This window comes from Anomalospiza imberbis, chromosome 29, assembly GCF_031753505.1.
Source record: "Anomalospiza imberbis isolate Cuckoo-Finch-1a 21T00152 chromosome 29, ASM3175350v1, whole genome shotgun sequence".
In the NCBI taxonomy this organism is placed as follows: Eukaryota; Metazoa; Chordata; class Aves; order Passeriformes; family Viduidae; genus Anomalospiza; species Anomalospiza imberbis.
Window position 1 is genome coordinate 748,407 of NC_089709.1, and position 27,248 is coordinate 775,654.

Here is a 27,248-nt window from a genome sequence, read left to right on the forward strand (position 1 = left end):
TTTTGTTATTGTAGGGACGGAGTTGGGAAAGGGCTGAGGGAGCGGGAACGGGACCGGGGAGAGGGCCGGGAGGAGGAGGAGGAGAGCGCCGGGAGGAGGAGGAAAGGGCCGGGAGGCGGTGAGGGAGGCTGAGGGAAAGGGTTGAGGGCAGGAGGAGGAGGCTGAGGGCAGGAGGAAGGGGCTGAGTGAAAGGGCTGAGGGAAGGAGAAAAGGGCAGGGGCTGAGGGGAAGGCAGGGGGCTGAGGGAAAGGCTGAGGGGAAGGCAGGGGGCTGAGGGGAAGGCAGGGGGCTGCAGGCACGGCAGCACCGTGAGCCGGAGGAGATGCGGCGGGAGCCGGGCCGCGAGTGACGGCAGCCGGGGGCGGTGGAGGTGAGTAGAGGCTGACCCATCATCGGTCCCCCGGGGGTCCCCGCTGTGTCCCCTCCTTCTGTGTCCCCTCCTTGAAGCCTGCGCCATCCCTGTCACCTTCCCGTGCCCCGTGGTGTGCCAGGAGCATCCCTGTGGGACGGGCTTTGGGACTCGGGACAGGGATCGGCCGGGGGTTCTCCTGGCAGGGCGATGCGGGGTGAGGATGGGGCCGGGTCTGGCCCCACTGGTCACCCCAGCTTCCCCCAAACCAGAGCGGGCTGAGTTCTGCAGAGGGACGGAGAAGGCTCTGACCCTTCCAGGCTTCCCTGGAGCAGCCTTGGGATGCAGCTCCTGGGGGGAGCAGGACCCTAGGTCCCCTCTTCCACTGCTTTTAGCCCCGAAACATGAGGCAGAGGATGGGCAGGGAGCAGGGAATGCCGGCATTGAGGCAGCAGCCAGGATGAGATCCCCGGGATGAACCCCAGAGCCTGGCAGGGGGCTGAGGGTCGCACCCCCAGCACGGGGGTCTCCATGGGCTCCCTCCAGCATCCCTGGAAGTGTCCCCATACCGAGATGGCATCTTGGAGGAGCTCGGCACAGGGGGACACGCGGTGGGTGCTGGCAGGACAGCCAGGCTCCCTCGCAGTCCCAGATAAGGAGCAGAGACCAGCGGTTTGCTCTGTCTGCCGCCATCCCAAGGATTTTCCAAAGCTCTGGAGCGCTGCATCCAGGCTCTGGCGTGAGCAGGGTCTGGCAGGGAGGCAGGAAAGGGAGAAGCCGGGGAGTGAGACGGGTTAAGGAGCGGCGCCAGGCTGGGCTCTGTTTAGTCTGGCCTCGGCGGCGGCAGCGGGAGCCGGTCTGTCCCCGTGGCACCGGGCACGGACACAGCCCTGCTCCCTGCCAGGCTCTGAGGACAACGCTGTCCCCGAGCCTGATGCCAGGGTGCCACCATCCAGCTCTGGCTCTGCTGCTGTGGGGAGCTGGGGCCACCCCGAGTGCGTCCTGTCACCTCACCCCTTCCCCAAGCTGGGGACAAACTCTGGGACTCATGTCGTGCCATCAGCCAGGGACCACGGAACCCAGGCTTTGGGTGACAGATGGCTTTGTCACCTGGAGAGTGCCACCTTCCCGGTGCCACACACGTCCCTCGTGCCAGCAGGCGGCTCGGTGTGCCCTGCAGCAGGGTGACACGCGGCGACACGCCGTGCCTTGCAGGGCCGCAGCGCCATGTCCCTGGGCAGTGACAGCGGCCCCGGCATCGTGCACAGCCTGCTGTGCCACCGGCAGGGAGGGGACAGCGAGGCCTTCGCCCGCCGCGCCATCCAGAGCCTGCTCAGGAAGCTGAAGGAGAAGAGGGACGAGCTGGACGCGCTCGTGGCCGCTGTCACCTCCGGAGGGGCCCAGCCCGGCCAGTGTGTCACCGTGCAGCGCACCCTGGACGGGCGGCTCCAGGTACCCCCGGGACACCGGGATGGGGGCTCGGCGTGGCCGCCCCCCCGTGGGGACCCCCCGGGCTGGGAGGGGACACAAGTGACTCGTGACACCCCCTGTAAACCCACCCCAAGTCTGGGGGTTCTGGGTGCCCCATGAGCCCCCTCCGCACGCTGTGGGAGTGGCCGGATCCCCTGGCATCCCCCTCCCCTCTGCGGTGCCCCGCGCCGCCCTGCCCGGTGAGTCAGAGTCTGGCAGCCTCGGGCCGGGGGGAGTTTGTTATGTCTGGAGCCGGGAGGCGCGGGGGGGACCCCCGGCCTGGCGCCAGCTCCGCGCTGGGGGGGCTGGGGGAGATCCCGGTGTTGTCACCCTGGGGAAGGGGGCACAGCCCCTCATTCCCCCTTTGTGTCCCCCCTCCTCTCCCCGCAGGTGGCCGGCAGGAAGGGGTTCCCCCACGTCATCTACGCCCGGCTCTGGCGCTGGCCCGACCTGCACAAGAACGAGCTGAAACCCGTCCAATTCTGCCAATTCGCCTTCGACCTCAAGTGCGACAGCGTCTGTGTCAACCCCTACCACTACGAGCGCGTGGGGACCCCCGACAGCGGTGAGCCGGGACCCCCGGATGGGCGGTTCGCCAAGGTGGGGGTCACCGGCACCACCGGCACCCCTAATCCCCTCCTCCCTCCACCACCTCTCCCGCAGGTCTGAGCATCCAGAGCACAGGTGAGACCCCGGCCCGGGGCCGGCGGGGAGCCCCCCCGGAGCCAGCCCAGCCCCCCGCAGCGGGTCCCCGTGCCCCCCCATGGTCTCCGGTGTGTGTCCCCCGCCCTCCCCAGTGCCCCCCCCGCGCCCGGTGAAGGAGGAGTTTGTCCATGACTGTGTGCAGATGGAGCTGCCGGCCCGTCGGGAGCCGGGGGCCGAGCCCCCCGCCCGGCCCCACCAAGCGCTGCCCCCCCGGCGGCCCCCTGATCCCCCCCGTGTGCCCCAGACCTACCCTGCGCTCCCCATGGCACCCCAAGGTGAGACCCCCCCCCCACCTTAGCCCCGACCCTGCGAGGGTTTGGGGGCACCACCCTGAGCCCCCCACCCCGCAGTGACCCCCCCATGACCTCCCTGTTCCTATATTCCCCCACAGTGACCCCTCAGGACCCCCTGGCCCACCCCGAGGGCCCCCCAGCACAGCCGCCCCCGCAGAACGGGTACCCCAAACCACCCCACCACAGTGAGTATGGGGGTACCCCACTGCCCCCCGACCCCCTTGGGGGGACCCCCCTTATGTCCCCCTGTGTCTCCCTGCAGGTTCACCGCTGAGCTGGACCAGTGCCACCATCTACGCCCCGAGTTTTGGGGGGTCGCAGCCCCCCCCACCACAGCATCCCGGCAGCCAGAGCCACCCCCAGCACCACCCCAACCACTGCTGTAGGTTTGGGGGGCACTGAGCGAGAGCTGGGGGTGGGTCTTCAGGGTGCTGACCCCCTCTCTGCCCCTCCCAGGGCCCCCTGTGCTCCAGCCTCCCGTGTCCACCCACCCTGGTGAGTGCCCCCCACCCTCCTTAGCACCCATGGGTGCCGTGACCCCCCCCCAAAAATCCCACGTGCCCCCTTCCAGGGCCGGAATTCTGGTGCTCCATCGCCTACTTCGAGCAGGACGTGCAGGTGGGGGAGATCTTCAAGGTGCCCTCGAGCTGCCCCACCGTGGTGGTGGACGGCTACGTGGACCCCTCGGGGGGCGCCCGCTTCTGCCTGGGGCAGCTCTCCAACGTGCAGCGCTGCGCGGCCAGCGAGAGGGCACGGTGGGTCGGGGGGCACGGGGGGACATGGGGGGCACGAGGGGGCATGGGAGGCATGGAGGGTCAGGGGGAGTCAGGGGATTGGGGGGCATGGGGGATTGGGGGGCACGGTGGGTCAGGGGGGCATGGGGGATCGGGGGAGCATGGGGGGTCAGCGGGGCACGGTGGGTCAGGGGGCATGGGGGATTGGGGGGCATGGGGGGCACGGGAGGCTCGGTGGGTCAGGGGGCACAGGGGAGGGTAGGGAGAAATGGGGCAGGGGGGCACACGGGCTGTGGGGGTGAAGGATGGGGGGCAAAAGGGGGATAATCAGGGTGGGGGGGCTTTGGGGGATAAACAGGGGAGAACGGGGATATGGGGGAAAGGGGGGATAGTCAGGGCAGGAGGAGGAAAAGGGGAAAACTCAGGAGAAAGGGGGGAAATGGGGAGAAGAGGGGGCCAGGAGGGAAAACCAGGACAGAAGAGGGGGGGATAACAGGGCGGGTAATCGGGGCAGAAGGGAGAAACATGAGGGAAAATCAGGGCAAAAGAGGGAGAAGCTGGGGCCTGGCCTGGGCAGGAGGAACAGGGGTGCTTTGGGGGGGCTGGGGGGTCCGTGCTGAGGCTCTCGGCCAGGCTGCACATCGGGAAGGGCGTGCAGCTGGAGCGGCGAGGAGAGGGGGACGTGTGGATGCGCTGCCGCAGCGACCACGCCGTCTTCGTGCAGAGCTTCTACCTGGACAGGGAGGCGGGCAGAGCCCCCGGGGACGCCGTGCACAAGGTGTACCCCGGGGCACACATCAAGGTCGGGCTCCCCGGGGGTCCCCAGGAGGGCTGCGGGGAGCTCTGGGCCCAGATTTTAGGAGTGGAAGGACCTCAGGGATGGAGGGACCCCCATGGGCACCCCCAAGGGGGCCCTAAGGTACCCCCACCCCTGCTCAAGGGTCCCCCCAGGAGGGCTGGGTGGAGTTCTGGGCCCAGATTTTAGGGGTTATGGGCAGTGGAAGGACCCCAGGGATGGAGGGACCCCCACAGGCATGCTGAGGGGTGCCCCAAGGTACCCCCACCCCTGCTCAAGGGTCCCCCCAGGAGGGCTGGGGGGAGTTTTGTGCCCGGATTTTAGGGGGCTCTGGGCAGTGGAAGGACCCCAGGGATGGGGGGACCCCCACGGGCACCCCCACCCCTGCTCAGGGTTCCCCCCGTGTCCCCCCAGGAGGGCTGGGGGGAGTTCTGGGCCTGGATTTTAGGGGTTCTGGGCAGTGGAAGGACCCCAGGGATGGGGGGACCCCCACGGGCACCCCCACCCCTGCTCAGGGTTCCCCCCGTGTCCCCCCAGGAGGGCTGGGGGGAGTTCTGTGCCCGGATTTTAGGGGTTCTGGGCAGCAGAAGGACCCCAGGGACGGAGGGACCACCATGGGCACGCTGAGGTGGACCCCGGGGTACCCCCCACCCCAAAGCCACCCTGCTCAGGCGTCCCCCCCGTGTCCCCCCAGGTGTTTGACCTGCGCCAGTGCCACCGGCAGATGCAGCAGCAGGCGGCCACTGCCCAGGCTGCGGCCACCGCCCAGGCCGCCGCTGTGGCCGGCAGCATCCCCGGGCCTGGCTCGGTGGGTGGCATTGCCCCGGCCATCGGTGAGTGACCGCAGCGGTGACAGGACCCCCGCGATGCCCACACCATCCTTGAGTGACCCCAGGGTGGGCTGGGACCCCCGCGCTGACCGTGCCACCCCCCTCCAGGGCTGTCGGTGGCCGCGGGGCTCGGCGTGGACGACCTGCGGCGCCTGTGCCTCGTTAGGCTGAGCTTCGTCAAGGGCTGGGGGCCCGACTACCCCCGGGCCAGCATCACCTGCACGCCCTGCTGGATCGAGGTGCACCTGCACCGTGCCCTGCAGCTGCTCGACCACGTCCTGCACGCCCTGCCCGACGCCCACGCCTGACTCCTGGAAGGAGCGGCCAAAAAAACAACAAAAAAAAAAAAAAAGAAGCAAAATGGCCAAAAATGTGCTGGTTTAGCAGTTATTTAATGGATGGGTGTTTGTGGCCTGGGTGTGGTGAGGCCCTCAGCGCTGATTTTCACCTCCTGCTTTAACTTTTGTATGAAAATAAACCAAAAAAAAAATAGAAAAATTCAAAAGGCGAAACAACAAGGTGAAAGGAAAACACCATGTAGTTTTTAGCCATTATTTAATGGATGGGGCTGGAATCTGTGGCCGGGGTGTGCCAGCGCCTTTGACGGCCGCTCAGCAGTGCAGTTGTGCCGCCAGATGCGTTTCCAGGTGTGCATCCAGCTGTGCCCTCGCACCGTCCCTTGGGACTACATTTCCCAGCAGCCCCTGCGGCGCGCGCCGGAAGCGGCCTCTCCCTCTCCCCGCGGACTCGGTTTCCCAGCAGCCCCCGCGGCGCCTGTGGGCCAAGATGGCGGCGGGGAGCGGCCCCGGGGCGCGGGAGCTCTTTGCTGAGGGGCTCCTGCAGTTCCTGCGGCCCGCGGTGCGACAGCTCGACCGCCACGTCCACAGCGTCAGGTGCGGGCACGGAGAGCGGCCGCGGAGAGCGGCCGGCAGCGGGGCAGGACGGGCCGGGAGCGGGGCGGGGCGCGGCGGGCCGGGCTGCAAGGCTGAGGGGCAGGTAGAGCCCGGGAGGGCATCTTTATGGGGTGTTGAGGGTACGTGAGGGCGAGTTTTGGGGGTGAAGGGCTCTGGGGGTACGTGAGGGCGAGTTTTGGGGATGAAGGGCTCTGGGGGTACGTGAGGGCGAGTTTTGGGGATGAAGGGCTCTGGGGGTACGTGAGGTGGGCATTTCTTGGGGTTGGTGGCTGGGGCGTGCCGGGTTCCATACTGGGAATACAGAGGTGGATTTGGGGTGTGGATCCAGGGTTTTTTACCTGTCCCCCTTCCACAGGGAGAGCCAGGTGGAGCTGCGGGAGCACATCGACAGCCTGGCCACAGGTGAGCCAAAGCCGGGGGGTCACCCCTGTCCCCCTCAGCGTGAGGGCACAGGGGGCTCACCCAAACCCCTCCCCAGAGCTCTGCCGCATCAACGAGGACCAGAAAGTGGCGCTGGACCTCGACCCCTACGTGAAGAAGCTGCTGAACGCCCGGCGCCGCGTGGTGCTGGTCAACAACATCCTGCAGAACGCCCAGGTGAGGGGGCACAGGGGATTTGGGGGTCCCAGAGCCCCCCCAGGTGCTGACAGGTGACTTTTGCCGTGTCCAGGAGCGGCTGCGGAGGCTGAACCACAGCGTGGCCAAGGAGACGGTGCGGAGGAGGGCCATGCTGGAGGCCGGGGGCTACCAGGGCAAGTGACCAGCCAGGGGAGCAGGTGACCAGCCAGGGGAGCAGGAATTCCTGTTTATCCCAGCTCAGGAATTGAGGGGATGTCCCCCATCACCTGTAGCTGAGGAACCCGGGACGCTCCGAGCCGTGTTCCCGGATTTGTGGGTGCTGGAATAAAAGTGACTGAGAGTCCGTGATGCTCCCACGTGCCTGAGGGGCCTTGGGGACAACAGAGCCAGGCAGGTGCTGCCAGTGGGGTCTGGGCACCTCCAGGTTGGATGTGGACACCCCCAGGAGGAATTCGGGAGGCCCAGGTGGGATTTGGTCTGCCCCAAGTGGGGTCTGGGCAGCCCCAGGTGGCTCCTTCAAGTCTTGGATCCTCCTCCTGCTGCTCCACCTGCCTCATTCCCATCTGTCCCACATGGACCCGAACAAGCAGGACACGCTGGAAAGGGGGGGACGCTTTAATGTGCAACGTACAAAACAGGGACAAGGGACGGGGACATGTCAGGTGACCGAGGAGGGGCCCTGGCCCCCAGGTGTCCCTCGGCCGGTGTCCCCTCACCTGCTCCAGGCAGCGCAGGTGTCACTCCTGCGTCTCCATGCTCTCCTCCTCCTCGCCCGCCGCCGGCTCTTCCTGGTTTTCCTCCTCCTCTTCCCCTTCCTTCTTCTCCGGAGGTTTCTCGTACGCCTTCTCGGACGGCGTCACGATCACCCCGTCCCACGTGGACATCTCGGAGGCCAGGTCTGCCCCAAGAGGTGACGCTGGGCGCCCGCTCGGGGACCCCAGCCCCGTCCCCACCTGGGCACCCCCCAGCCCCACTCACAGCTGGCGTCACCCTCCTGTCCCAGGATTTTCCGGTACCCTCCGTGGGAGAGGATGCGCACGAGGGTCTGGGCAGTGTAGCACACCATGTCCTGGGGACGGGGACGGGTCAGTGTGGGGACAGTGACCCCCTCCCCGAGTCCCCTGCCCTTCGGGGACCCCCTCCTCACCTGCTGCTCCAGCGTCATCACCGTGTGCACGCGGAAGTTGCCGCTCTCGCACGGATCCGTGATGCCGACGGAGCCGGGCAGGAAGAGCCCGGCCGCCAAGATCTGGAGGCAGCGCCTGCACATGGACGTTCTGGGTTAAAAACTGGATCCTCCCAGCAAAAACATCACCAGGAGATCCCAGCTGGGTGGGCTGGATTTATCTCCCAGTCAGTCTGTGAGATTCCAAAGGTTTTATCGGGAAAACAATGGGAATTTCCGTGAGGGAAGCCGTGCCACGGACCTGTAGGCGATGTTGAGGGCCAGAGGCTGCCGGGTGGGATTGTTCATCACGGCGTAGTGCCCCTGGAGAGGAAAGGAGCAGGAATTAGGGCAGGAGAGAACTGAAGAATCCCAGCCTGGGGCAAGAATCCCAACTCCTGCCAGGATCGGGATTGGCACCGCATCGGTGACCCCACCAGCAGATCCAGGATCCAGGGCGTGAGCGGCTCGAAGCCGGGGAAGCGAATCCTCAGGTCCTTGAGCAGCCGGATCAGGACCTTCACCCTGGAGCAGAGGCAGGAGGAGGCTCAGTCCCACACTGAGACTGCTCTCCATGTTCTTGGGAATGGGGATTTGGACCCAGAATGAGAATCTGGATCCAGGACGATCCGGATCCAGAAGGAGGATTTGGATCGAGAATGAGGATCTGGACCCAGAATGAGAATTTGGATTCAGAATGAGAATCTGGACTTAGAATGAGGATTTGGGTCCAGAAAGAAGATTTGTGTCCAGAATGAGAATTTGGACCCAGAATGAGAATCTAGACCCAGGAAGATCCAGATGCAGAAGGAGGATGGAGAATGAGGACTGGACCCAGAACAAGAATTTGGATCTGGATCGAAAATGAGGATTTGGACCCAGAATGAGGACCTGGATCCAGCCCTGGCTCCGCGGGCGCCGGACTCACGTGGACTGCGAGGCGTTCTCCTCGAACCACCGCGCGTGCCGGATGGCGGCCAGGGCGCTCTGCAGCACCTTGATGTCCACTGCAAGAAGCAGAAATTCCCGGTTTTCCCAGGCGGCCCCGGGCGCCGCGGCGGCTCCGGGCGGGAGGCGTGGCCGGGCGCTCACGGTGCAGCTCCGGGTCCAGCTTGCGCAGGTTGGGCGGCACCGTGGTGATCAGGATCTTCACCGTGGCGTCGGCCGAGCTGATCTCGAAGCCGGTCTCGTTGGTCAGCATGGTCAGGACTGCGGGGAAGGAGCGGGAATTGCGCGTGGAGGGGCCGGGAATCTCCACGGATCTCCGGCCCTCGCCGCTCCAGAGCGCGGCCTCACCTTCGCTGGGGTCCTGCGCCCGCAGGCTCTCCACCACCTTGTTCCCCAAGGCTGCCACGGCTTCCACTGGGAAAAAGGAGAAGGAAAAGGAGGAGAAGGGTCGGAGCGAGGCTCGGTGCCAAGGGCCGCTGCGATCCCGCCCGGGGTGCACTCACAGGTGGGCAGGATCTTCAGGATCACCACCAGATCCGCCACGTTGTGCCCCGTCGTCATCGTCCCCTTCTTGTAGGAGCCCACCTGGCGAACCTCCTCGATTTGCTGACGGAAAAAACAACCCAAAATCCCGGGAATTCAACCCACACGCCGCGTTTGGGGGGGTCAGCATTGAGCCTTGACCCGCGCCGGGCCAGGAGCATCCTCCCATTTCCCAGTCCCACCACTCTGGGCCTGGATCACCCAGCATCTCCCCGTGGAGCTCCTTCCCCAGCCTCTGCGCTCACCACTTCAAACGTTCCCGGTGCCACGATCAGATTGTCGATGACGTTGTTGATCTTGGTCACCAGGGACAGGATGGAAGCCTGGGAAGGAACAGGACAGGGTTATCCAGGAACAATCCCATCTGCAGAGCACAAAATCCGTGTTATCCTCCACACCTCTCCCCCAAAGTTCTTATTCCAGGGAACTAAGTAATTTTTAGGCCACTCCTGAAGAACTCTGGATTCCCCAAGCCCCATCCCGAGGAGCTGGGGGGAATTTTGGGCACGGCACCTGCTCGGCAGCGGTGGGAGCCAGGTCCTGGTTCCTCTTGAGCAGGGCCTCGCTGAAGGCTGTCTCGTCCGCCGCGGGCTTGACGCGGGGAAAAGCCATCTCGCACTGGAACGGGACAGAATTCCCACCGGGATCTCATGCTCCGAGTTCCTGTCAGCCTCCAGGAGCTGCACAGGTGTCCAGCAGCTCCCACCTGTGCGCCCCCAGAGAGTTTTATGAAGTCTATTAAAGGATTTATTAAATTAACTCGTTAACCCCCCCTGTTGTGTGCAGCCACAGGGCCTTGGAGTCACCTGCGCAGAGGGCAGAAACTCAGGGGATTTGGGAGGAGGGAACGATTTCCTCCTGGGAAACAGGTGGGGAACAGCTGAGGGGAGTGGCATCACCCTGAGGAGGGGGGAGAAACCTCACTCCAAGGATTTACCTGTTGCAACCCCAAAAACCCCAAAGCCGGAGCGATTTGTGTCATTATTCCCCGACTGCGTCCCATAATCCCGTTTCCAGCAGGAGAAAAATCCTCTAGTGTGGGTTTTTTTACTGAACCACCAGCGTTTTTAGGGAATTCATTCCGTTCAGCCACACCACGAGAACCCAACCCCCGCAAATCAGGGTTGGGGGGGGGGTTTCGTTAAACCGGGAAAAATCCCGGCAGATTCCCGGGAATCGCCCTGGGGGCGGGGGTTACTCACGACATAGAAGTCGAAGGGGATGTGGGGCACAAAGGGCCGGAACCTACAGGGCAGAGAAAACCCCAATTCATTCCCTGCGCCCCCAGAGCCCCCCTCCCGCCCCCGTCACGACACGGTCCTGTCGCGACATGCAGGGACCCGGCCGCCCGGGCCCCTGCAGCAGCACCGGGACTCGCCTGGAACCGAAGCGGCCGCCGCGGCCGCGGCCTCGATCGCCCCTGCGGGGAGAGAACGGGAGCGGCGCTCACGGGGGGCTCCGACCCCCGGCCCACCCTACCCCTCCCGGGGCTCCCCGCCCGCCTCCCCCGGTCCCTTCCCGGTCCCTTCCCGGTCCCTTCCCGGTCCCCCACCCCCGGTTTCGGTGCTGCTCTCCCGCACCGCCGGTCCCCCTTGGCCCTGATCCCCCCGGTTGCTGGCCCCGCTCCCGCCGCTCTCTTCCCGTTCTCCCGCCCCGCTCCAGGTGTCTCCCGGCTGCCGCGGCCCCCCGGTCCCGGTCTCTCCCCGGTGCCGCTCCCCCCACGGTCCCCGCGGTCCCTCCCGCTCCCGGTTCTCCCTCCACTTCCCCCCCATCCCCCTTCCTCCCCTAATCCCGGTATCCCGCCGGTCGCTCCGGTCCCGGTGCCGCTGTCCCCACCTCATGTCGCCGCCGCTCCCGACAATGAAGCGCCGCTCGCGGACCCCGCAGCAACCCGCCCGCTCATTGGCCGCCGCCCTCCCCCGCCCCGCCCCTCGCGGGCGCCCCGCCGGCGCCCATTGGTGGAGCGGCGCATCAATCAGAGCGGGAAGCGGCCAATGGCGGCGCGCGCCGGGCGGCCGCTGGAGGGGGCGCGGGGCCCATGAATGGAGCGCGCGCGGGGCCCGTGAATGGAGCGCGCGGCGCGGCCATAGCGCGCCCGGCGGGGCGGGGAGCGCGGCAGCAGAGTGGCGCAGCGGGAGCGTGCTGGGCCCATAACCCAGAGGTCGATGGATCGAAACCATCCTCTGCTAGCACAGCTTTTTTTTTTTTTTTTTGTCTTTTTCACTTTTTTTTTTTTTTTTTTCCCTTCCACTCGACTCCGCCCGAGGTTTGCTTTGCTCGTTAACGTTCTTTATTTGCTGCGTTGATTTCTTAACGCTCCCTAATGCTTCGCCCAGCCTTGTCCCGCGCGGCGAGCCGGCAGCGGCAGCGTGGGGTTACCGCTGGGGTCACGGGGGTCACCCCACCCGCGCCCCCGAGCGCCCCGCGCCGCCCCGGGAGCTGCGGGCGCGCCGCGGCCGGACCGTTGGCGCGCGCCCCCGCGACCAAGTGCGTCCCCCCTGTATGTGTCCCCACCCGCGCGTGTCCCCCGAGCGCTGCCGGTGTCCCCGGCAGCCGCTCAACCCCCGAGCGGCACCTCCGGGGTCACCCCCGCTCCCCGCTGCCGTGGGGCTGCCGGGACCCCTCCGCGGGGCAGAACCTCCCGCGGAGGTGGGGGGCCAGACGTGTCCGAGCCCCCCCGGGTCCCCCTGGGCTGCGCGAAGGCTCCGGAGCTGCGTGGGGACAGCGCGGGGTCCGTGGGTCGGGACGTCCCCCGCTCCCTAATGAGTCTCTCGGGTCTCAGCGCCCCACGCGTGACCGGGTCAGCAGCGGCACGTGGGTGGTGGCGGCCGCCGGGACCCAACGCACGGAGCGGACAGACCCCGCAACATCGCCCCCCGCCCCAAGCCCCGTCCCACCGCCCCACGGGTGGGAATGTCCCCACCCACCAGCGGGCGGCCCCATCCGCCGCCCATCCCGGCTGGAATGCCGTGGGGGGAGCGGGCAGGAAGGAGTTAAGCTCGGTGTGGATGATAACGGCCCTTTGTGTCACCAGTGGGGGGGGCGAGCAAGGGCTCAGCCCCGCCGCGGGGTGGGGGGGAAGCCACTCTCCGTCCGTGGGCGATGCTGGCGGTGCTGGCCCCGCTCCTGGCCCCGCTCCTGGCCCCGCTGCTGGCCCTGCTCCCGGGCGCGGTGACGGCCCCGGCCCCGCTGACCCTCGCCGTGGTGCTGCCCCAGCGCAACCTCACCTACCCGTGGGCTTGGCCGCGCGTGGGACCCGCCGTGCGCTTGGCCGCGGCCGCCGTGAATGCCCGGCGGGATTTGCTGCCCGGCTTCACCCTGGGGTGGGTGTTCGGCAACAGCGAGGATCGCCACGGGGTCTGCTCGGAAATGGCCGCGCCGCTGGTGGCCGTGGACCTGCGGCTCGCCCATCACCCCGCGGCGTTTTTGGGGCCGGGGTGCGTCTACTCGGCGGCGCCGGTGGCCCGGTTCACCAGCCACTGGCAGCTGCCGCTGGTCACGGCGGGGGCCGAAGCCCACGGCTTCGACGACAAGAGCGAGGAGTTCGGCTTGACCACCCGCGCCGGCCCCAGCCACCGCAAACTGGGCGAACTGGGCGTGCAGCTGCACCGGCGCTTCAACTGGACGCGGCGGGCGCTGCTGGTGTACTGGGACGAGCGGGTGGACGACCGGCCCTACTACTTCGCCGCCGAGGGTTTGTACGTCCAGCTGCCCACCCTGCGCAACCTCACGGTCATGGACGTCGTGTTCCGCGACGGCGGCAACTTCTCCTTCATCATCCAGGAGATCAAGGCGAAGGGGCGCAGTGAGTGCCGGGGACGGGGCCAGCGGGGCGGGGGGACGGGGACCGGGCGGTGCACGGCCCCGCACGGCCGTGCCCGGCCCCACACAGCAGTGCACAGCCCCACACAGCAGTGCACAGCCCCACACGGGAGTGCACACCCCGCACGGCCGTGCCCGGCCCCACACAGCAGTGCACAGCCCCACACGGGAGTGCCCGGCCCCACACTCGAATGTCCGGCCCCATACGAGTGTGCGCACCCCACACGGGCGTGCCCGGCCCCGCACGGCAGTGCCCAGACCCACACACGGGTGTGCACACCCCACGCGGCAGTGCCCGGCCCCACATGGGAGTGCCAGCCCCACACAGGAGTGCCAGCCCCACACGGGAGTGCCCAGCCCCACATGGGTGTGCCCAGCCCCACGCCGGTGCCCGTGGGTGTGCCAGGCTTGGCACGCCTGTGCCCGGGTGTTCATGGCCATACATGGCTGTGCACAACTTTACAGGGGGTGCCCACAGCTGGCCACGGGTGCTCCTGGCCTTGCCCAGCCGTGCCCGGTTTCACGCGGGGCTTTCACAGGCGCTCCGCAGGTGGCCGGACACGGCCGGGCACGGCTTTGCGGGGGTGTTTGCAGCCGTGCCCAGCCGTGCACGAACTTCACACGGGGATTCCGTGGTTATTCACGGCTGTGCCAAGGTTTTCAGGGCCAGACAGGGCTGTGCAGAGCTTTGCACGGGGGTTTTGTGGGTGTTCGCAGCCGTGCACGGCTGTACACTGCTATTCATGGCTGTGCACGGCTGTTCATGGCTGTACACAGCTGTTCATGGCTGTTCATGGTTGTACACTGCTATTCATGGCTGTGCACGGCTGTTCATGGCTGTGCACGGCTGTTCATGGCTGTGCACTGCTATTCATGGCTATTCATGGCTATTCATGGCTGTTCATGGCTGTTTATGGTTGTACACTGCTATTCATGGTTGTGCACGGCTGTTCATGGCTGTGCACTGCTATTCATGGCTATTCTTGGCTGTTCATGGCTGTTCATGGTTGTACACAGCTGTTCATGGTTGTGCACGGCTGTTCATGGCTGTACACGGCTGTTCATGGTTGTTCATGATTGTTCATGGCTGTTCATGGCTGTGCACGGCTGTTCATGGTTGTACACAGCTATTCATGGCTGTTCATGGTTGTACACGGCTGTTCATGGTTGTTCATGGTTGTTCATGGCTGTACACGGCTGTTCATGGTTGTACACAGCTATTCATGGCTGTTCATGGTTGTACACAGCTGTTCGTGGTTGTTCATGGTTGTTCATGGCTGTTCATGGCTGTACACGGCTGTTCATGGTTGTACACGGCTGTTCATGGCTGTACACGGCTATTCATGGCTGTTCATGGCTATTTATGCCTGTTTGTGGCTGTACATGGTTGTTCACGGTTGTTCACAGTTGCTCACAGCTGTTCATGGTTGTTCACGGTTGTTCACGGTTGTTCATGGCTGTGTACAGTTGCTCACAGGTGTTCATGGTTGTTCATGGTTGTACACAGCTATTCATGGCTGTTCATGGTTGTTCACGGTTGTTCATGGCTGTTTATGGTTGTTCATGGCTGTGTACAGTTGCTCACAGCTGTTCATGGTTGTTCACGGTTGTTCATGGTTGTTCATGGCTGTTTGTGCCTGTTCATGACTGTTTATGGCTGTGCACAGTTGTTCATGGCAGCATACGGTTGTCCATGGTTATCCGTGGTTGTTTATGGTTGCTTACAGTTGTTCATGGCTGTTCATGGTTGTACATAGTTGTTTATGGCTGTTCATGGCTGTTAGTGGCTGTTCATGGTCATTCATGGTCGTTCATGGCTGTTCATGGTTGTTCATGGTTGTTCATGGCTGTTCATGGCTGTTCATGGTTTTTTATGGCTGCTCATGGCTGTTCATGGTTGTTCATGCCTGTTCACCGTTGTTCACGGCTGTTCATGGTTGTTCACAGCTGTTCATGGCTGTTGCAGTTCAGTGGGTGACCTGCAGCTGGGCCCCACAGATAGGAATGTCCGAATGACCCTTAACCTTAGCTAGACCCCATTGGCTGAGTGCCAGATAGCTCCAGCCCCCCTAGACCCAGACCTAGATAAAAAACCTTCCCGCCATTGTTCGGTCTCTTTTTCCTGCATACCACCAGAGAATAAACACCTGGAAAACGAGCCTCTCTCTCCTGGTTTCTGTGGCACTGCTCCTCTGAAGTCCCCAAGGCTGAGCTAGCAGAACAGTTTGGGGGGGGCTGAAAGAGGGCTCTGCCGCAGCTGTTCATGGCTGTTCATGGTCGTTCATGCTTGTACACAGTTGTTCATGGCTGTTCCTGGCTGTTCACCGTTGTTCACGGCTGTTCATGGTTGTTCACAGCTGTTCATGGCTGTTCATGGTCGTTCATGCTTGTACACAGTTGTTCATGGCTGTTCATGGCCGTTCACCGTTGTTCGTGGTAGCCCACGGCTGTCCCAGCCGCACACGCGTGTCCCCGACGCTGCCCCTGCCCCACGCTGACCCTCCAGACCCCTGGACCCCTCCCCACTCCGTGTCCCACTGGAGTCTCCGGGCGTTGTCACCTGTCCTGGTGTCCCGGGCTGGCTCTGTCCCATTCCATGGCGCTGCTCCAGCCCCGGCCGGCACCGGGAGCCCAGGGTGCTCAACCTCGGGGGCGCATTTCGGGCCCCCGGGGGTGGCACGGCTGGAGGGGCCGTGGCGGGGGCCAGGCGGCACCCCCGGGGTCACGGTGTCGCCGGGAATCCATCAGGGCCGCGGGGAGGAGGAAACGGAGTCGGGAAAACAGGAAACCTCGGCCTGGCGCCGAGGGCAGCGCCGGGCAGGGCACGGGGGGGGCCGGCAGCGGGGTCGGGACCCTCCGCCCCGGGGGCACCGCGACCCGTTCCCGTGTCACGCAACGGCCGGGGGCCCTGGGATGTGGGGCTGGGGTCTCTGGGGGTCTCCCAGGGGTGTCGGGGGTCTCAGGGCCGTGTCACAGAGTAACCAGGGACCCCCGGGATGTGGGGCTGGGGTCTCCCAGGCACATTGGGGGTCACCAGCCTGTGTCACTCAGTAACCAGGGACCCCCGGGATGTGGGGCTGGGGTCTCTGGGGGTCTCCCAGGGGTGTTAGGGGTCACCAGTCCATGTCACACAATAACCAGGGACCCCCAGGATGTGGGGCTGGGGTCTCAGGGCTGTGTCACACAATAACCAAGGACCCCAGGACATGGGCCTGGGGTCTCCAGGGGTGTTGAGGGTCTCAGGGCCATGTCACACAATAACCAGGGATCCCCAGGATGTGGGGCTGGGGTCTCTCGGGGTCTCCCAGGTGCATTGGGGGTCACCAGCCCATGTCACTCAGTCACCAGGGACCCCCAGGATGTGGGCCTGGGGTCTCCAGGGGTGTTAGGGGTCTCGGGGCTGTGTCACAGAGTAACCAGGGACCCCCAGGATGTGGGGCTGGGGTCTCTGGGGGTCTCCCAGGGGTGTTAGGGGTCACCAGTCCATGTCACACAATAACCAGGGACCCCCAGGATGTGGGGCTGGGGTCTCGGGGCTGCCGGGGGTCCCGCGTTCACGGGGCCGTGTCCCCCCAGTCGTGTACGTGTGCTGCGCCCCGGACACGCTGCGGGAGCTGATGCTGCAGGCGGAGCGCGAGGGGCTCACGGGCGGCGACTTCGCCTTCTTCTACATCGACACGTTCGGGCTCAGCCTGCAGGGCCAGCGCTTCCCCGAGCCCCGGCGGCCCTGGCACCGCGGGGACCCGCACGACGCCCGCGCCCGCCGCGCCTTCCAGGTGAGCGGGGTGGGCACGGGGACACGCCCAGGTGGGCACAGATGAATCCAGGTGGGCACGGATGAATTCAGGTGGGCACGGATGAATCCAGGTGGGCACGGGGACACGCCCAGGTGGGCACGGATGAATCCAGGTGGGCACAGGGACACGCCCAGGTGGGCACAGATGAATCCAGGTGGGCACGGGGACACGCCCAGGTGGGCACGGATGAATCCAGGTGGGCACGGATGAATCCAGGTGGGCACGGATGAATTCAGGTGGGCACGGATGAATCCAGGTGGGCACGGGGACACGCCCAGGTGGGCACGGATGAATCCAGGTGGGCATGGGGACACACCCAGGTGGGCACGGATGAATACAGGTGGGCACGGGGACACGACAAGGTGGGCACAGATGAATCCAGGTGGGCACGGGGACACGACAAGGTGGGCACAGATGAATCCAGGTGGGCACGGATGAATTCAGGTGGGCACGGATGAATCCAGGTGGGCACAGGGACACGCCCAGGTGGGCACAGATTAATCCAGGTGGGCACAGGGACACGCCCAGGTGGGCACGGATGAATACAGGTGGGCACGGGGACACACCCAGGTGGGCACGGCACCCCTCGGTGGGTCCGTCCAGCCCCTCCAGCCCCTGTCCCCGTGCCAGGCTGTCACCATCATCACCTACAAGGAGCCCGAGAACCCCGAGTACCGGCCCTTCCTGCAGCGGCTCAAGGAGGAGGCGCGGGACCACTTCAACTTCTCCATGAAGGACGGCCTGGTGGGACACTGGTGGAGCCGCGGGGACACCGGCGGGGGACACCTGGGGACAAGAAGGGCACAGGGAGGAGCTGGGGGTCACGGGAGGGAGCTGGGGACAACGGGGACAAGGGAATACGGGGACACCGGATCGAGCTGGAGCTGCCGGGGGACACGGGATGGATCCGGGGACGGGGACCCCCAGCTGTGTCCTGTCCCCCGAGCTGTCCCCGTGTCCCCAGATGAATTTCATCGCTGCCGCCTTCCACGACGGGGTCCTGCTCTACGCCCAGGCCCTGAACGAGACCCTGGAGCGCGGCGGCTCTGTCAGCGACGCCTCGGCCATCACCCGCCAGATGTGGAACCGCACCTTCTACGGTGAGACCCAGCCTGTCCTGTCCCCATCTCCACCTCATCCCGTCCCATCCCATCCTCTCCTTGTCCCCAGCCCCGTCCCCCTCCCAGCCCAGTGCCGCCTGCCTGTCCCCCCCCAGCCCCACTCCCAGGGTGATATTTGGGGATCGGACCCAGCCCCTCACCCTCCCTCCCCAGGTGTCACCGGCTTCCTGAAGATCGACGAGCAGGGGGACCGGGAGAGCGACTACTCCCTGTGGGACATGGATCCCGAGCAGGGGAACTTCCAGGTGAGCCCCGGCGTGGGGGCAGCCGGGCCCGGGGTGGGGAGGTCCGGGGGCTTCCCCCCAACCATTCCTTGTCCCCCTCCCCATCCCAAAGATCGTGGCCAACTACAACGGCACCACCAAGAAGATCCAGATGGTGCCGGGGCGAGAGATCCACTGGCCGGGGAACGCGGTCCCGTCCGATGTCCCTCCCTGCGGCTTCGACGACACCGACTCCCAGTGCGGCAAAGGTGAGGGGGGGGAGAGCCGCGAGACCCCCGCCCGGCCGCCCCCCGGGCCCTGACCGCTCCCTCCTCTCCCCTGCAGCCTCGCTGTCCACGCTGGAGATCCTGTCCCTCGTGGTCAGCCTGATCCTCGCGGCCATCACCATCACCTCCTTCTTCATCTACAGGTGCGGGGCCGCGGGGTGGGTGGGGACCTCCGGGGCGGGGCGGGGGGCGCGGGCCGGGGTCTCACGAGCCCCCCCGGGCGCAGGAAGCTGCAGCTGGAGAAGGAGCTGGCGGCCGAGCTGTGGCGGGTGCGCTGGGAGGATTTGCAGATGAGCAGCCTGGAGAAACATCTGCGCAGCGCCGGCAGCAAACTCACCCTGTCCCTGGTGGGCACCGGGGGCACCGGGGGGAGCGCGGGGAGCGGGGCTGGGGTCACCCCATGGCCCCTCTTGGGGATCAGAGACGGGGGTCACGCCCCAGCCCCGCTCAGGGACTGGGGGGACAGGGGTTGCCCCATATCCCTGCTCAGGGACCGGGAATTGGGGTCACTCCACAGCTCAGGGACCGGGGATCGTGGGGACCGGGGTCACCCCACAGCTCAGGGACCGGGGATCGTGGGGACCGGGGTCACCCCACAGCTCAGGGACCGGGGATTTTGGGGACCGGGGTCAGCCTGCAGCTCAGGGACCGGGGATTTTGGGGACCGGGGTCACCCCACAGCTCAGGGACCGGGGATTTTGGGGACCGGGGTCAGCCTGCAGCTCAGGGACCAGGGATTTTGGGGACCAGGGTCACCCCACAGCTCAGGGACCGGGGATTTTGGGGACCGGGGTCACCCCACAGCTCAGGGACCGGGGATCGTGGGGACCGGGGTCACCCCGCAGCTCAGGGCCTGGGGATCGTGGGGACCGGGGTCACCCCGCAGCCCCACTCAGGGACTGAGGATCGCGGGGACCGGGGTCACCCCGCAGCCCCGCCCGGGGTCGCGGGACAGGAGGATTGGGGTGCCCGGGCTCACCCCACACCCCGCGCACAGAGGGGCTCCAACTACGGCTCGCTGCTGACCGCGGAGGGGCAGTTCCAGGTGTACGCCAAGACCGCCTATTACAAGGTAGGGGGGCGGGGGACACCCACCCGCCGTGTCCCCACCCCCGCGTCCCCACCCCCGCGTCCCCACCGCTCCGTGTCCCCCCAGGGCAACCTGGTGGCCGTGAAGCACGTGAACCGCAAGCGCATCGAGCTGACGCGCAAGGTCCGCTTCGAGCTGAAACACGTACGTGGGTGACCCCGGGGGTGGCCCCGGGCCGGGGGGGGTGGGGACACGGCGGGACCCCGGCCCACACCCCCCTCCCCGCTGTCCCCGGTAGATGCGGGACGTGCAGAACGAGCACCTGACGCGGTTCGTCGGCGCCTGCACCGACCCGCCCAACATCTGCATCCTGACCGAGTACTGCCCGCGGGGGAGCCTCCAGGTACGGCCGGGACCCTCCCGGGGCTGCGCCGGGACCGAGACCGGGACCCTCCCGGGGCTGTGCTGGGACCGGGACCGGGACTTGCCCGGGGCTGTGCTGGGACCGGGACCCTCCCGGGGCTGTGCTGGGACCGGGACCCTCCTGGGGCTGCACCGGGACCGGTACCCTCCCGGGGCTGTGCTGGGACCGGGACCGGGACCCTCCCGGGGCTGTGCTGGGACCGGGACCGGGACTTGCCCGGGGCTGTGCTGGGACCGGGACCCTCCCGGGGCTGTGCTGGGACCGGGACCGGGACTTGCCTGGGGCTGTGCTGGGACCGGGACCCTCCCGGGGCTGTGCTGGGACCGGGACCCTCCCGGGGCTGCACCGGGACCGGGACTTGCCCGGGGCTGTGCCGGGACTGGGAGCCCCGGCGCGGGGCCGTCCCTCACCCCCACGTCCCCAGGACATCCTGGAGAACGAGAGCATCACGCTGGACTGGATGTTCCGCTACTCCCTCACCCACGACATCGTCAAGGTATGGGTGACGTTCCCGGGGCGTTCCCCAAACTGTGGGGGTCCCCCATCCCACAGGGATCCCCCATCCCACAGGAATCCCATACCCCACAGGGATCCCCATCCCACAGGGATCCCCCATCCCACAGGGATCCCATATCCCACAGGGATCCCATATCCCACAGGGATCCCATATCCCAAAGGGATCCCCCATCCCACAGGGATCCCATATCCCACAGGGATCCCATATCCCACAGGGATCCCCCATCCCACAGGGATCCCCCATCCCACAGGGATCCCTCATCCCACAGGGATCCTCCACCCTACAGGAACCCCCCACCCCACAGGTCTCCCCCCCACCCCACGGCTCACTGGGGTCCGGCCGTGTCCGAGCTCTCTCTGCCCCTGCAGGGGATGCAATTCCTGCACAACGGGGTCATCGTCTCCCACGGGAACCTCAAGTCCTCCAACTGCGTGGTGGACTCGCGCTTCGTGCTCAAGATCACCGACTACGGGCTGGAGAGCTTCCGCGTGGCCCCCGACGGCGACGACACCCACGCGCTCTTCGCCAGTGAGACCCCCCCGCGTCCCCCGAGTGCCCCCCGAGTGTCCCCCGAGTGTCCCCTGGCCTGACCCCGTCCCCGGTGCCGCAGAGAAGCTGTGGACGGCGCCGGAGCTGCTGCGCATGGAGGAGCCGCCGGCGCGGGGGACGCAGAAGGGCGACGTCTACAGCTTTGGCATCATCCTGCAGGAGATCGCCCTGCGCAGCGGCGTCTTCTACGTGGAGGGGATGGACCTCAGCCCCAAAGGTCAGCGGGGACCCGCTGGGGGTGGCCGGACCGGCTGCTGGGGTCTGGAGGTGTGGATGGGTGGTTGGAACCATTGATGGGTTCTTGGATGATCCATTGGTCCGTTCTTGGATGTGTTGGTGGATGGTTGGAACCATTGATGGGTTCTTGGACCTTCTGACGAGTTCCTGGACCCACTGATGGGTTGTTGGACTCGTCAATGGGTGGTTGGACCCATTGATGGGTTCTTGGACTTGCTGATGAGTTACTGGACTGGCCAATGGGTTTTTGGACTCATGGATGGGATTTTGGACCCGTTGATGGGTTCTTGGGACCTTCCGATGAGTTCCTGGACTGGCCAACGGGTGTTTGGACTCATGGATGGGATTTTGGACCCGTTGGTGGGTTCTTGGACCTTCTGATGAGTTCTTGGACCCGTTGATGGGTTCTTGGACCTGCTGATGAGTTCCTGGACTGGCCAACGGGTGTTTGGACCCACGGATGGGTTCCTGGACCCGCTGGTGAGTCTTTGTGGGTGCTGCCCTCCGTGACGGGTCCCCGACCCTGCAGAGATCATCGAGCGGGTGAAGAGCGGGGAGCGGCCCAGCTTCCGGCCCTCGGCCAACGTCGGCTGTCACCTGGAGGAGCTGGGGCAGCTGATGCAGCACTGCTGGGCCGAGGACGTCCTGGAGCGCCCCGACTTCAACCAGATCAAGGTCCAGCTCCGCAAGTTCAACAGGTGCCACCATGGACCCCGACCCGCGGGCCAGAAAGGGTCCCTGGGTGAGGGGTTGCCTCCAGAGAGGGTCCCAGCGTGGGTGGTGACCCCAAGGAAGGGTCCCTGGATGAGGGGTAACATCCAGAGAGGATCTTTGGGTGGGAGGTGACTCCCAGAAAGGATCTCCAGGTGAACGGTGACCCTCAGGGAGGGTCCTGAGCGGGAGGTGACCCCCAGAAAGGGTCCCCAGGCAGGAGGTGACCCCAGGGAGGGTTCCCAGGTGGCAGGTGACCCCCGAAAATGGTCTGTGGGTGGGAGGTGACCCCCAAAAAGGGTCCATGGGTGGAAGGTGATCCCTGAAAAGGGTTCCCAGGTGGGAGGTGACCCCCGAAAATGGTCTGTGGGTGGGAGGTGACCCCCAAAAAGGGTCCGTGGGCGGGAGGTGACCCCGTTCCCGCAGGGAGAGCAGCACCAACATCCTGGACAACCTCCTGTCCCGCATGGAGCAATACGCCAACAACCTGGAGGAGCTGGTGGAGGAGCGCACCCAGGCCTACCTGGAGGAGAAGCGCAAGGCCGAGGCCCTGCTCTACCAGATCCTGCCCCAGTGAGCTCCGGGAGGGTCCTGGGGGGCACCTCCGGGGGCCGTGCCCGCCCTGACCCCCCGCCCCGCTGTCCCCCAGCTCGGTGGCGGAGCAGCTCAAGCGGGGGGAGACGGTGCAGGCGGAGGCGTTCGACAGCGTCACCATCTACTTCAGCGACATCGTGGGGTTCACGGCGCTGTCGGCCCAGAGCACCCCCATGCAGGTGGTGACGCTGCTCAACGACCTCTACACCTGCTTCGACGCCATCATCGACAACTTCGACGTCTACAAGGTGAGGGGGACACCTGGGGATGTTTAGGGACAGGTGTGGGCACGCAGGGACGTGTTGGACGCGCTGGATTGCCCTCGGCATGTCCCCCCACGGGTGTCACGGAATTCCAGAATCAGAAAACACCAGAAATCCAGAATCAGAGAATCCCAGAATCAGGGAGTCCCAGAACCACAAAATCCCAGAATCAGGGAATCCTAGAATCACAAAATCCCAGAACCCAAGAGTTCCAGAGCTTCAGTTTCCTGGAATGCTAATATTCCAGAATCCAAATACCCCAGAATCCCAATGCTCCAAAATCCCAGAATCCCAATACCCCAAAATCCCAGAATCCCAGAATCCCAATACCCCAAAATCCCAAAATCCCAATACCCTAGAATCCCAGAATTACAGAATCCAAGCACAACAGAATCCTCGATCCCCAAATCCCAGAATCCCAATACCCCAGAATCCCCAAATCCCAGAACCCCAGAATCCCAGGATCACTGTGGCAGGGAAAGCCCCCCCCCGCCCACGGAGCCCATCCCCACCTCGTCCTCAGCCCAGATGTGGCACCGGGTGCCACCTCCTGGGTCACCCCCGGGCTGGGCACTCCAGAACTCCCTTCCCAAGGCCTTTCCCTGGGGAAATCCTGGAATTCCTGTTCTCCCCAAGGCCTTTCCCTGAGGAATTCCTGGAATTCCCGCTCTTTAGAGGCCTTTCCCTGGAGAATTCCTGGAATTCCTGCTCTCCCCGAGGCCTTTCCCTGGAGAATTCCTGGAACTCCTTCCCTGAGGAATTCCTGCTCTCCCTTTCCCTGAGGAATTCCCGCTCTCCCCAAGGCCTTTCCCTGGGGAATTCCCAGAATTCCCGCTCTCCCGAGGCCCTTCCCTGAGGAATTCTCGGAATTCCTGCTCTTTAGAGGCCCTTCCCTGGGGAATTCCCAGAATTCCCGCTCTCCCCGAGGCCTTTCCCTGAGGAATTCTGTTCTCCCCAAGGCCTTTCCCTGGGGAATTCCCAGAATTCCCGCTCTCCCGAGGCCCTTCCCTGGGGAATTCCCGGAATTCCCGCCCTCCCGCAGGTGGAGACCATCGGTGATGCCTACATGGTGGTGTCGGGGCTGCCGGTGCGCAACGGGAAGCTGCACGCGCGGGAGGTGGCCAGGATGGCGCTGGCCCTGCTGGACGCCGTGCGCTCCTTCCGCATCCGCCACCGGCCCCAGCAGCAGCTGGAGCTGCGCATCGGCATCCACACTGGTGGGGACGGGAACGGGAACGGGAACGGGAACGGGAACGGGAATGGGGATCGGCATCCACACCGGTGGGGATGGGAACGGGAACGGGAACAGGAATGGGGAACGGGAATGGGGATCGGCATCCACACCGGTGGGGACGGGAACGGGAACGGGAACGGGAATGGGAACGGGAATGGGGATCGGCATCCACACCGGTGGGGACGGGAATGGGAATGGGAACGGGAATGGGAACGGGAATGGGGATCAGCATCCACACCGGTGGGGACGGGAACGGGAATGGGAACGGGAATGGGGAACGGGAATGGGGATCGGCATCCACACCGGTGGGGACGGGAATGGGAATGGGAACGGGAATGGGAACGGGAATGGGGATCGGCATCCACACCGGTGGGGACAGGGACGGGAACGGGAATGGGAATGGGGATCGGCATCCACACCGGTGGGGACGGGAACGGGAACAGGAACGGGAATGGGAACGGGAATGGGGATCGGCATCCACACCAGTGGGGACGGGAACGGGAATGGGAATGTAATTGGGTACAGGAACGGGCATCAGCATCCACACTGGTGGGGATGGGGACGGGGACGGAAATGGGGATCAGCATCCACACCAGTGGGGACGGGAATGGGAATGGGGATGGGGATGATTGGCATGCACAACGCTGGGGACAGGGACGGGAAGGGGGATGGGACAGGATTGGGTATGGGAATGGGAATGGGAACGGGATTGGGTATGGGATTGGGTACGGGAACAGGAGTGAGCATCGGCATCCACACGGGTGTGACCGGGAATGGGAATGGGGATGGGAACAGGAACGGGGATGGGGATGGGAATGGGATCAGAGACGGGGACAGACGGATACGGAGACAGGGACACAGCCAGAGGGGACGGGGGCTGGGCACCCCCGGGTTCCTGGGAGGGGACAGCGGCGGCCCAGGGGTGGCGCAGGGGGGGACGGCGGCCCCTCGGGGGACAGCGGTGGCCCAGGGGTGGCGCAGGGGGGGACGGCGGCCCCTCGGGGGACAGCGGTGGCCCAGGGGTGGCGCAGGGGGGGACGGCGGCCCCTCGGGGGACAGCGGCGGCCCAGGGGTGACGGCCGCGGGCGGCCCGCAGGCCCGGTGTGCGCGGGGGTGGTGGGGCTGAAGATGCCGCGGTACTGCCTGTTCGGGGACACCGTCAACACGGCCTCGCGCATGGAGTCCAACGGAGAGGGTGAGCACGGGGGGCTGGGGACACCGTGGGGACACCCCGGGGACAGCCCGGGGGTGCTCAGGGTGCCACCCCCATCCCCACCACCCCCCCCCCCCCCCAGCCCTGAAGATCCACATCTCGGGGGTCACCAAGGCCGTGCTGGAGGAATTCGGGTGCTTCGAGCTGGAGCTGCGGGGGGACGTGGAGATGAAGGTGAGTCCTGAGCCCCACGCGGACTGTCCTGACCCCCCCAAACTGCCCGGACCCCCCTAAACCTGGCCTGATAAACCCCTAAAACTGCCCCAATAACCCCCCCCCCGAACTGCCCTGACCCCAAACTGCCCCCACCCCAAACCACCCCAACCCCCCCCACATTGCCCCAACACCCCCCTAAAACTGCCCCAAACCACCCCAAACTGCCCCAAACCACCCCAAACTGCCCCAACCCCTCCAAAACTCCCTGAATACCCCCCTAAACTGCCCCAAACCACCCCAAAGTGTCCCAACCCCACCCAAACTGCCACAACCCCCCCAAAACTCCCTGAACACCCCCCTAAAACTGCCTCAATACCCCCCTAAAACTGCCCTGACCCCCCCAAAACTGCCCCAAATCCCCCCAAACTGCCCCAAACCCCCCCAAACTGCCTCAATACCCCCCTAAAACTGACCTGACCCCCGCAAACTGCCCCAAACCCCCCTAAAGCTGTCCTGACCCCCCCTAAAACTGCCCCAAACCCCCCAAAACTGCCCTGATACACCCCTAAAACTGCCCTAAACCCCCCCAAACTGCCCCAAGCCCCCCCAATGCCCCCCCAAAGGGGACCCCCCGCCCCAGGGGTACCCCCAATCCCCCCCCGCAGGGCAAGGGCAAGCTCAGGACCTACTGGCTGCTGGGGGAGCGCGGGAGCAGCACCCGGGGGTGACCCCAAAATCCCGCACCCGGAGCCCGCCGGGCGCCACGGCCACGGAGCGGGGGCGCCCCCGCATCGCCAACCCCCCGGAGCGGCTCCGGGGGGACCCCCGGGGGCACCGGGAGGGGTCCGGGGCTGTCCCCGGAGCCGCCGTTTTTGTAATAAAGCTGCTGCGGACGCGCTCGGGGCTCTCCGTGCGGCTGCGGCGGGGGGCTGGGGGGGTCCCGGGGCGTTCCCGGTTGGTTCCCGGTGGGCTCGGGGTTCCCGGGGCGTTCCCGGGGGGTTCCCAGTTGGTTCCCGGTGGCTTCGGGGTTCCCGGGGCGTTCCCGGGGGGTTCCTGGTTGGTTCCCGGTGGGCTCGGGGTTCCCGGGGCGTTCCCGGGGGATCCCGATTGGTTCCTGGTGGGTTCGGGGTTCCCGGGTGGTTCCTGGTTGGTTCCCGGTGGGTTCGGAGTTCCCGGGGGGTTCCCGGGGGATCCCGGTTGGTTCCCGGTGGGTTCGGAGTTCCCGGGGGGTTCCCGGGGGAATCCCGGTTGGTTCCCGGTGGGTTCGGGACTCATGGAGGTTCCCGGGGGCTTCCCAAGGGGGGCTCCCGGGGGTTCTTGGGGGGCTCCCGGGGTTTCCGGTGGGTTTGGGGTTCCCGGGGGTTTCCCATGGGGGTTGCCCGGTGGGTTCGGGGTTCCTGGAGTTTCCAGAGGGGTTTCCGGGGGGTTCTCGTTGATTTCGGGGTTCCGGGGGGGTTCCCGGGGGGTTCCCGGGGAGTTCTCGGGGGGTTCCCGGTGATTTCGGGGTTCCCGGGGGGGTTCCCGGGGGGGTTCCCGGGGGGGTTCCCGGGGGTTCCCGGTGATTTCGGGGTTCCCGGTGATTTCGGGGTTCCCGGGGGGGTTCCCGGGGGTTCCCGGTGATTTCGGGGTTCCCAGGGGGGTTCCCGGGGGGGTTCCCGGTGATTTCGGGGTTCCCGGGGGGGTTCCCGGGGGGGTTCCCGGGGGTTCCCGGTGATTTCGGGGTTCCCGGGGGGGTTCCCGGGGGTTCCCGGTGATTTCGGGGTT

The 27,248-nt window shown here is 65.9% G+C and overlaps 4 protein-coding genes and 1 non-coding gene across 7 annotated transcripts; 4 read left to right on the forward strand and 1 right to left on the reverse strand.

Annotated features, from left to right (window-relative positions):
• Positions 1-282: 282 nt before the first annotated feature.
• On the forward strand, positions 283-5,538 carry LOC137463775 (mothers against decapentaplegic homolog 4-like). 2 transcript variants are annotated; one of them, XM_068175172.1, is made up of 12 exons: positions 283-364; positions 1,573-1,801; positions 2,210-2,384; positions 2,483-2,503; positions 2,617-2,799; positions 2,916-3,002; positions 3,080-3,199; positions 3,274-3,312; positions 3,389-3,572; positions 4,185-4,353; positions 5,042-5,180; positions 5,286-5,538. In XM_068175172.1, the coding sequence occupies exons 2-12, from the start codon at positions 1,577-1,579 to the stop codon at positions 5,483-5,485; spliced, it is 1,542 nt and encodes a 513-aa protein (XP_068031273.1). In that variant the 5' UTR covers positions 283-364; positions 1,573-1,576; the 3' UTR covers positions 5,486-5,538. The 2 variants fall into 2 exon arrangements, with proteins under 2 accessions (XP_068031273.1, XP_068031274.1); XM_068175173.1 differs by lacking the exons at positions 283-364; positions 3,274-3,312 and having other exon boundaries at positions 1,529-1,801.
• Positions 5,539-5,952: 414 nt separating this feature from the next.
• On the forward strand, positions 5,953-7,013 carry SNAPIN (SNAP associated protein). The gene is made up of 4 exons (XM_068175175.1): positions 5,953-6,070; positions 6,447-6,493; positions 6,570-6,688; positions 6,762-7,013. Exons 1-4 carry the CDS (start codon positions 5,964-5,966, stop codon positions 6,849-6,851), a joined length of 363 nt encoding a protein of 120 aa, XP_068031276.1. The 5' UTR covers positions 5,953-5,963; the 3' UTR covers positions 6,852-7,013.
• Positions 7,014-7,327: 314 nt separating this feature from the next.
• On the reverse strand, positions 7,328-11,238 carry ILF2 (interleukin enhancer binding factor 2). Its single transcript, XM_068175174.1, has 14 exons — positions 11,163-11,238; positions 10,705-10,746; positions 10,529-10,571; positions 9,840-9,944; positions 9,572-9,649; positions 9,287-9,389; positions 9,132-9,197; positions 8,928-9,044; positions 8,764-8,842; positions 8,273-8,360; positions 8,098-8,159; positions 7,818-7,932; positions 7,649-7,739; positions 7,328-7,568 (listed from the first exon to the last, which is right to left on the reverse strand). Exons 1-14 carry the CDS (start codon positions 11,165-11,167, stop codon positions 7,408-7,410), a joined length of 1,155 nt encoding a protein of 384 aa, XP_068031275.1. The 5' UTR covers positions 11,168-11,238; the 3' UTR covers positions 7,328-7,407.
• Positions 11,239-11,443: 205 nt separating this feature from the next.
• Positions 11,444-11,515, forward strand: TRNAM-CAU (transfer RNA methionine (anticodon CAU)). The gene has a single exon. It is a non-coding gene; the product is annotated as a tRNA-Met (tRNA).
• Positions 11,516-12,392: 877 nt separating this feature from the next.
• NPR1 (natriuretic peptide receptor 1) lies at positions 12,393-26,257 on the forward strand. 2 transcript variants are annotated; one of them, XM_068175095.1, is made up of 21 exons: positions 12,396-13,131; positions 16,725-16,924; positions 17,576-17,689; positions 17,910-18,045; positions 18,220-18,311; positions 18,403-18,538; positions 18,615-18,699; positions 18,783-18,903; positions 19,554-19,628; positions 19,713-19,790; positions 19,885-19,989; positions 20,435-20,506; positions 20,896-21,055; positions 21,138-21,293; positions 21,843-22,011; positions 22,451-22,597; positions 22,674-22,866; positions 23,924-24,098; positions 25,212-25,310; positions 25,411-25,502; positions 26,150-26,257. In XM_068175095.1, the coding sequence occupies exons 1-21, from the start codon at positions 12,429-12,431 to the stop codon at positions 26,210-26,212; spliced, it is 3,171 nt and encodes a 1,056-aa protein (XP_068031196.1). In that variant the 5' UTR covers positions 12,396-12,428; the 3' UTR covers positions 26,213-26,257. The 2 variants fall into 2 exon arrangements, with proteins under 2 accessions (XP_068031197.1, XP_068031196.1); XM_068175096.1 differs by lacking the exons at positions 25,212-25,310; positions 25,411-25,502; positions 26,150-26,257 and having other exon boundaries at positions 12,393-13,131; positions 21,236-21,293; positions 23,924-24,086.
• Positions 26,258-27,248: the final 991 nt, after the last annotated feature.

Bases quoted from the DNA above. Each gene is read 5' to 3' on its own strand.
- LOC137463775 (XM_068175172.1), top strand. From the start codon at position 1,577: ATGTCCCTGGGCAGTGACAGCGGCCCCGGCATCGTGCACAGCCTGCTG. The intron at 4,354-5,041 runs GTCGGGCTCCCC...GTGTCCCCCCAG, and splicing joins ACCCCGGGGCACACATCAAG to GTGTTTGACCTGCGCCAGTG. The intron at 5,181-5,285 runs GTGAGTGACCGC...ACCCCCCTCCAG, and splicing joins TGGCATTGCCCCGGCCATCG to GGCTGTCGGTGGCCGCGGGG.
- SNAPIN (XM_068175175.1), top strand. From the start codon at position 5,964: ATGGCGGCGGGGAGCGGCCCCGGGGCGCGGGAGCTCTTTGCTGAGGGG. The intron at 6,071-6,446 runs GTGCGGGCACGG...CCCCTTCCACAG, and splicing joins CGCCACGTCCACAGCGTCAG to GGAGAGCCAGGTGGAGCTGC. The intron at 6,494-6,569 runs GTGAGCCAAAGC...ACCCCTCCCCAG, and splicing joins CATCGACAGCCTGGCCACAG to AGCTCTGCCGCATCAACGAG.
- ILF2 (XM_068175174.1), bottom strand. The intron at 7,740-7,817 runs GTGAGGAGGGGG...CCCCGTCCCCAG, and splicing joins TGATGACGCTGGAGCAGCAG to GACATGGTGTGCTACACTGC. The intron at 7,569-7,648 runs GTGAGTGGGGCT...CTCTTGGGGCAG, and splicing joins ACAGGAGGGTGACGCCAGCT to ACCTGGCCTCCGAGATGTCC.
- NPR1 (XM_068175095.1), top strand. From the start codon at position 12,429: ATGCTGGCGGTGCTGGCCCCGCTCCTGGCCCCGCTCCTGGCCCCGCTG. The intron at 22,598-22,673 runs GTGAGCTCCGGG...GCTGTCCCCCAG, and splicing joins CTCTACCAGATCCTGCCCCA to CTCGGTGGCGGAGCAGCTCA. The intron at 24,099-25,211 runs GTGGGGACGGGA...GGCGGCCCGCAG, and splicing joins GCGCATCGGCATCCACACTG to GCCCGGTGTGCGCGGGGGTG.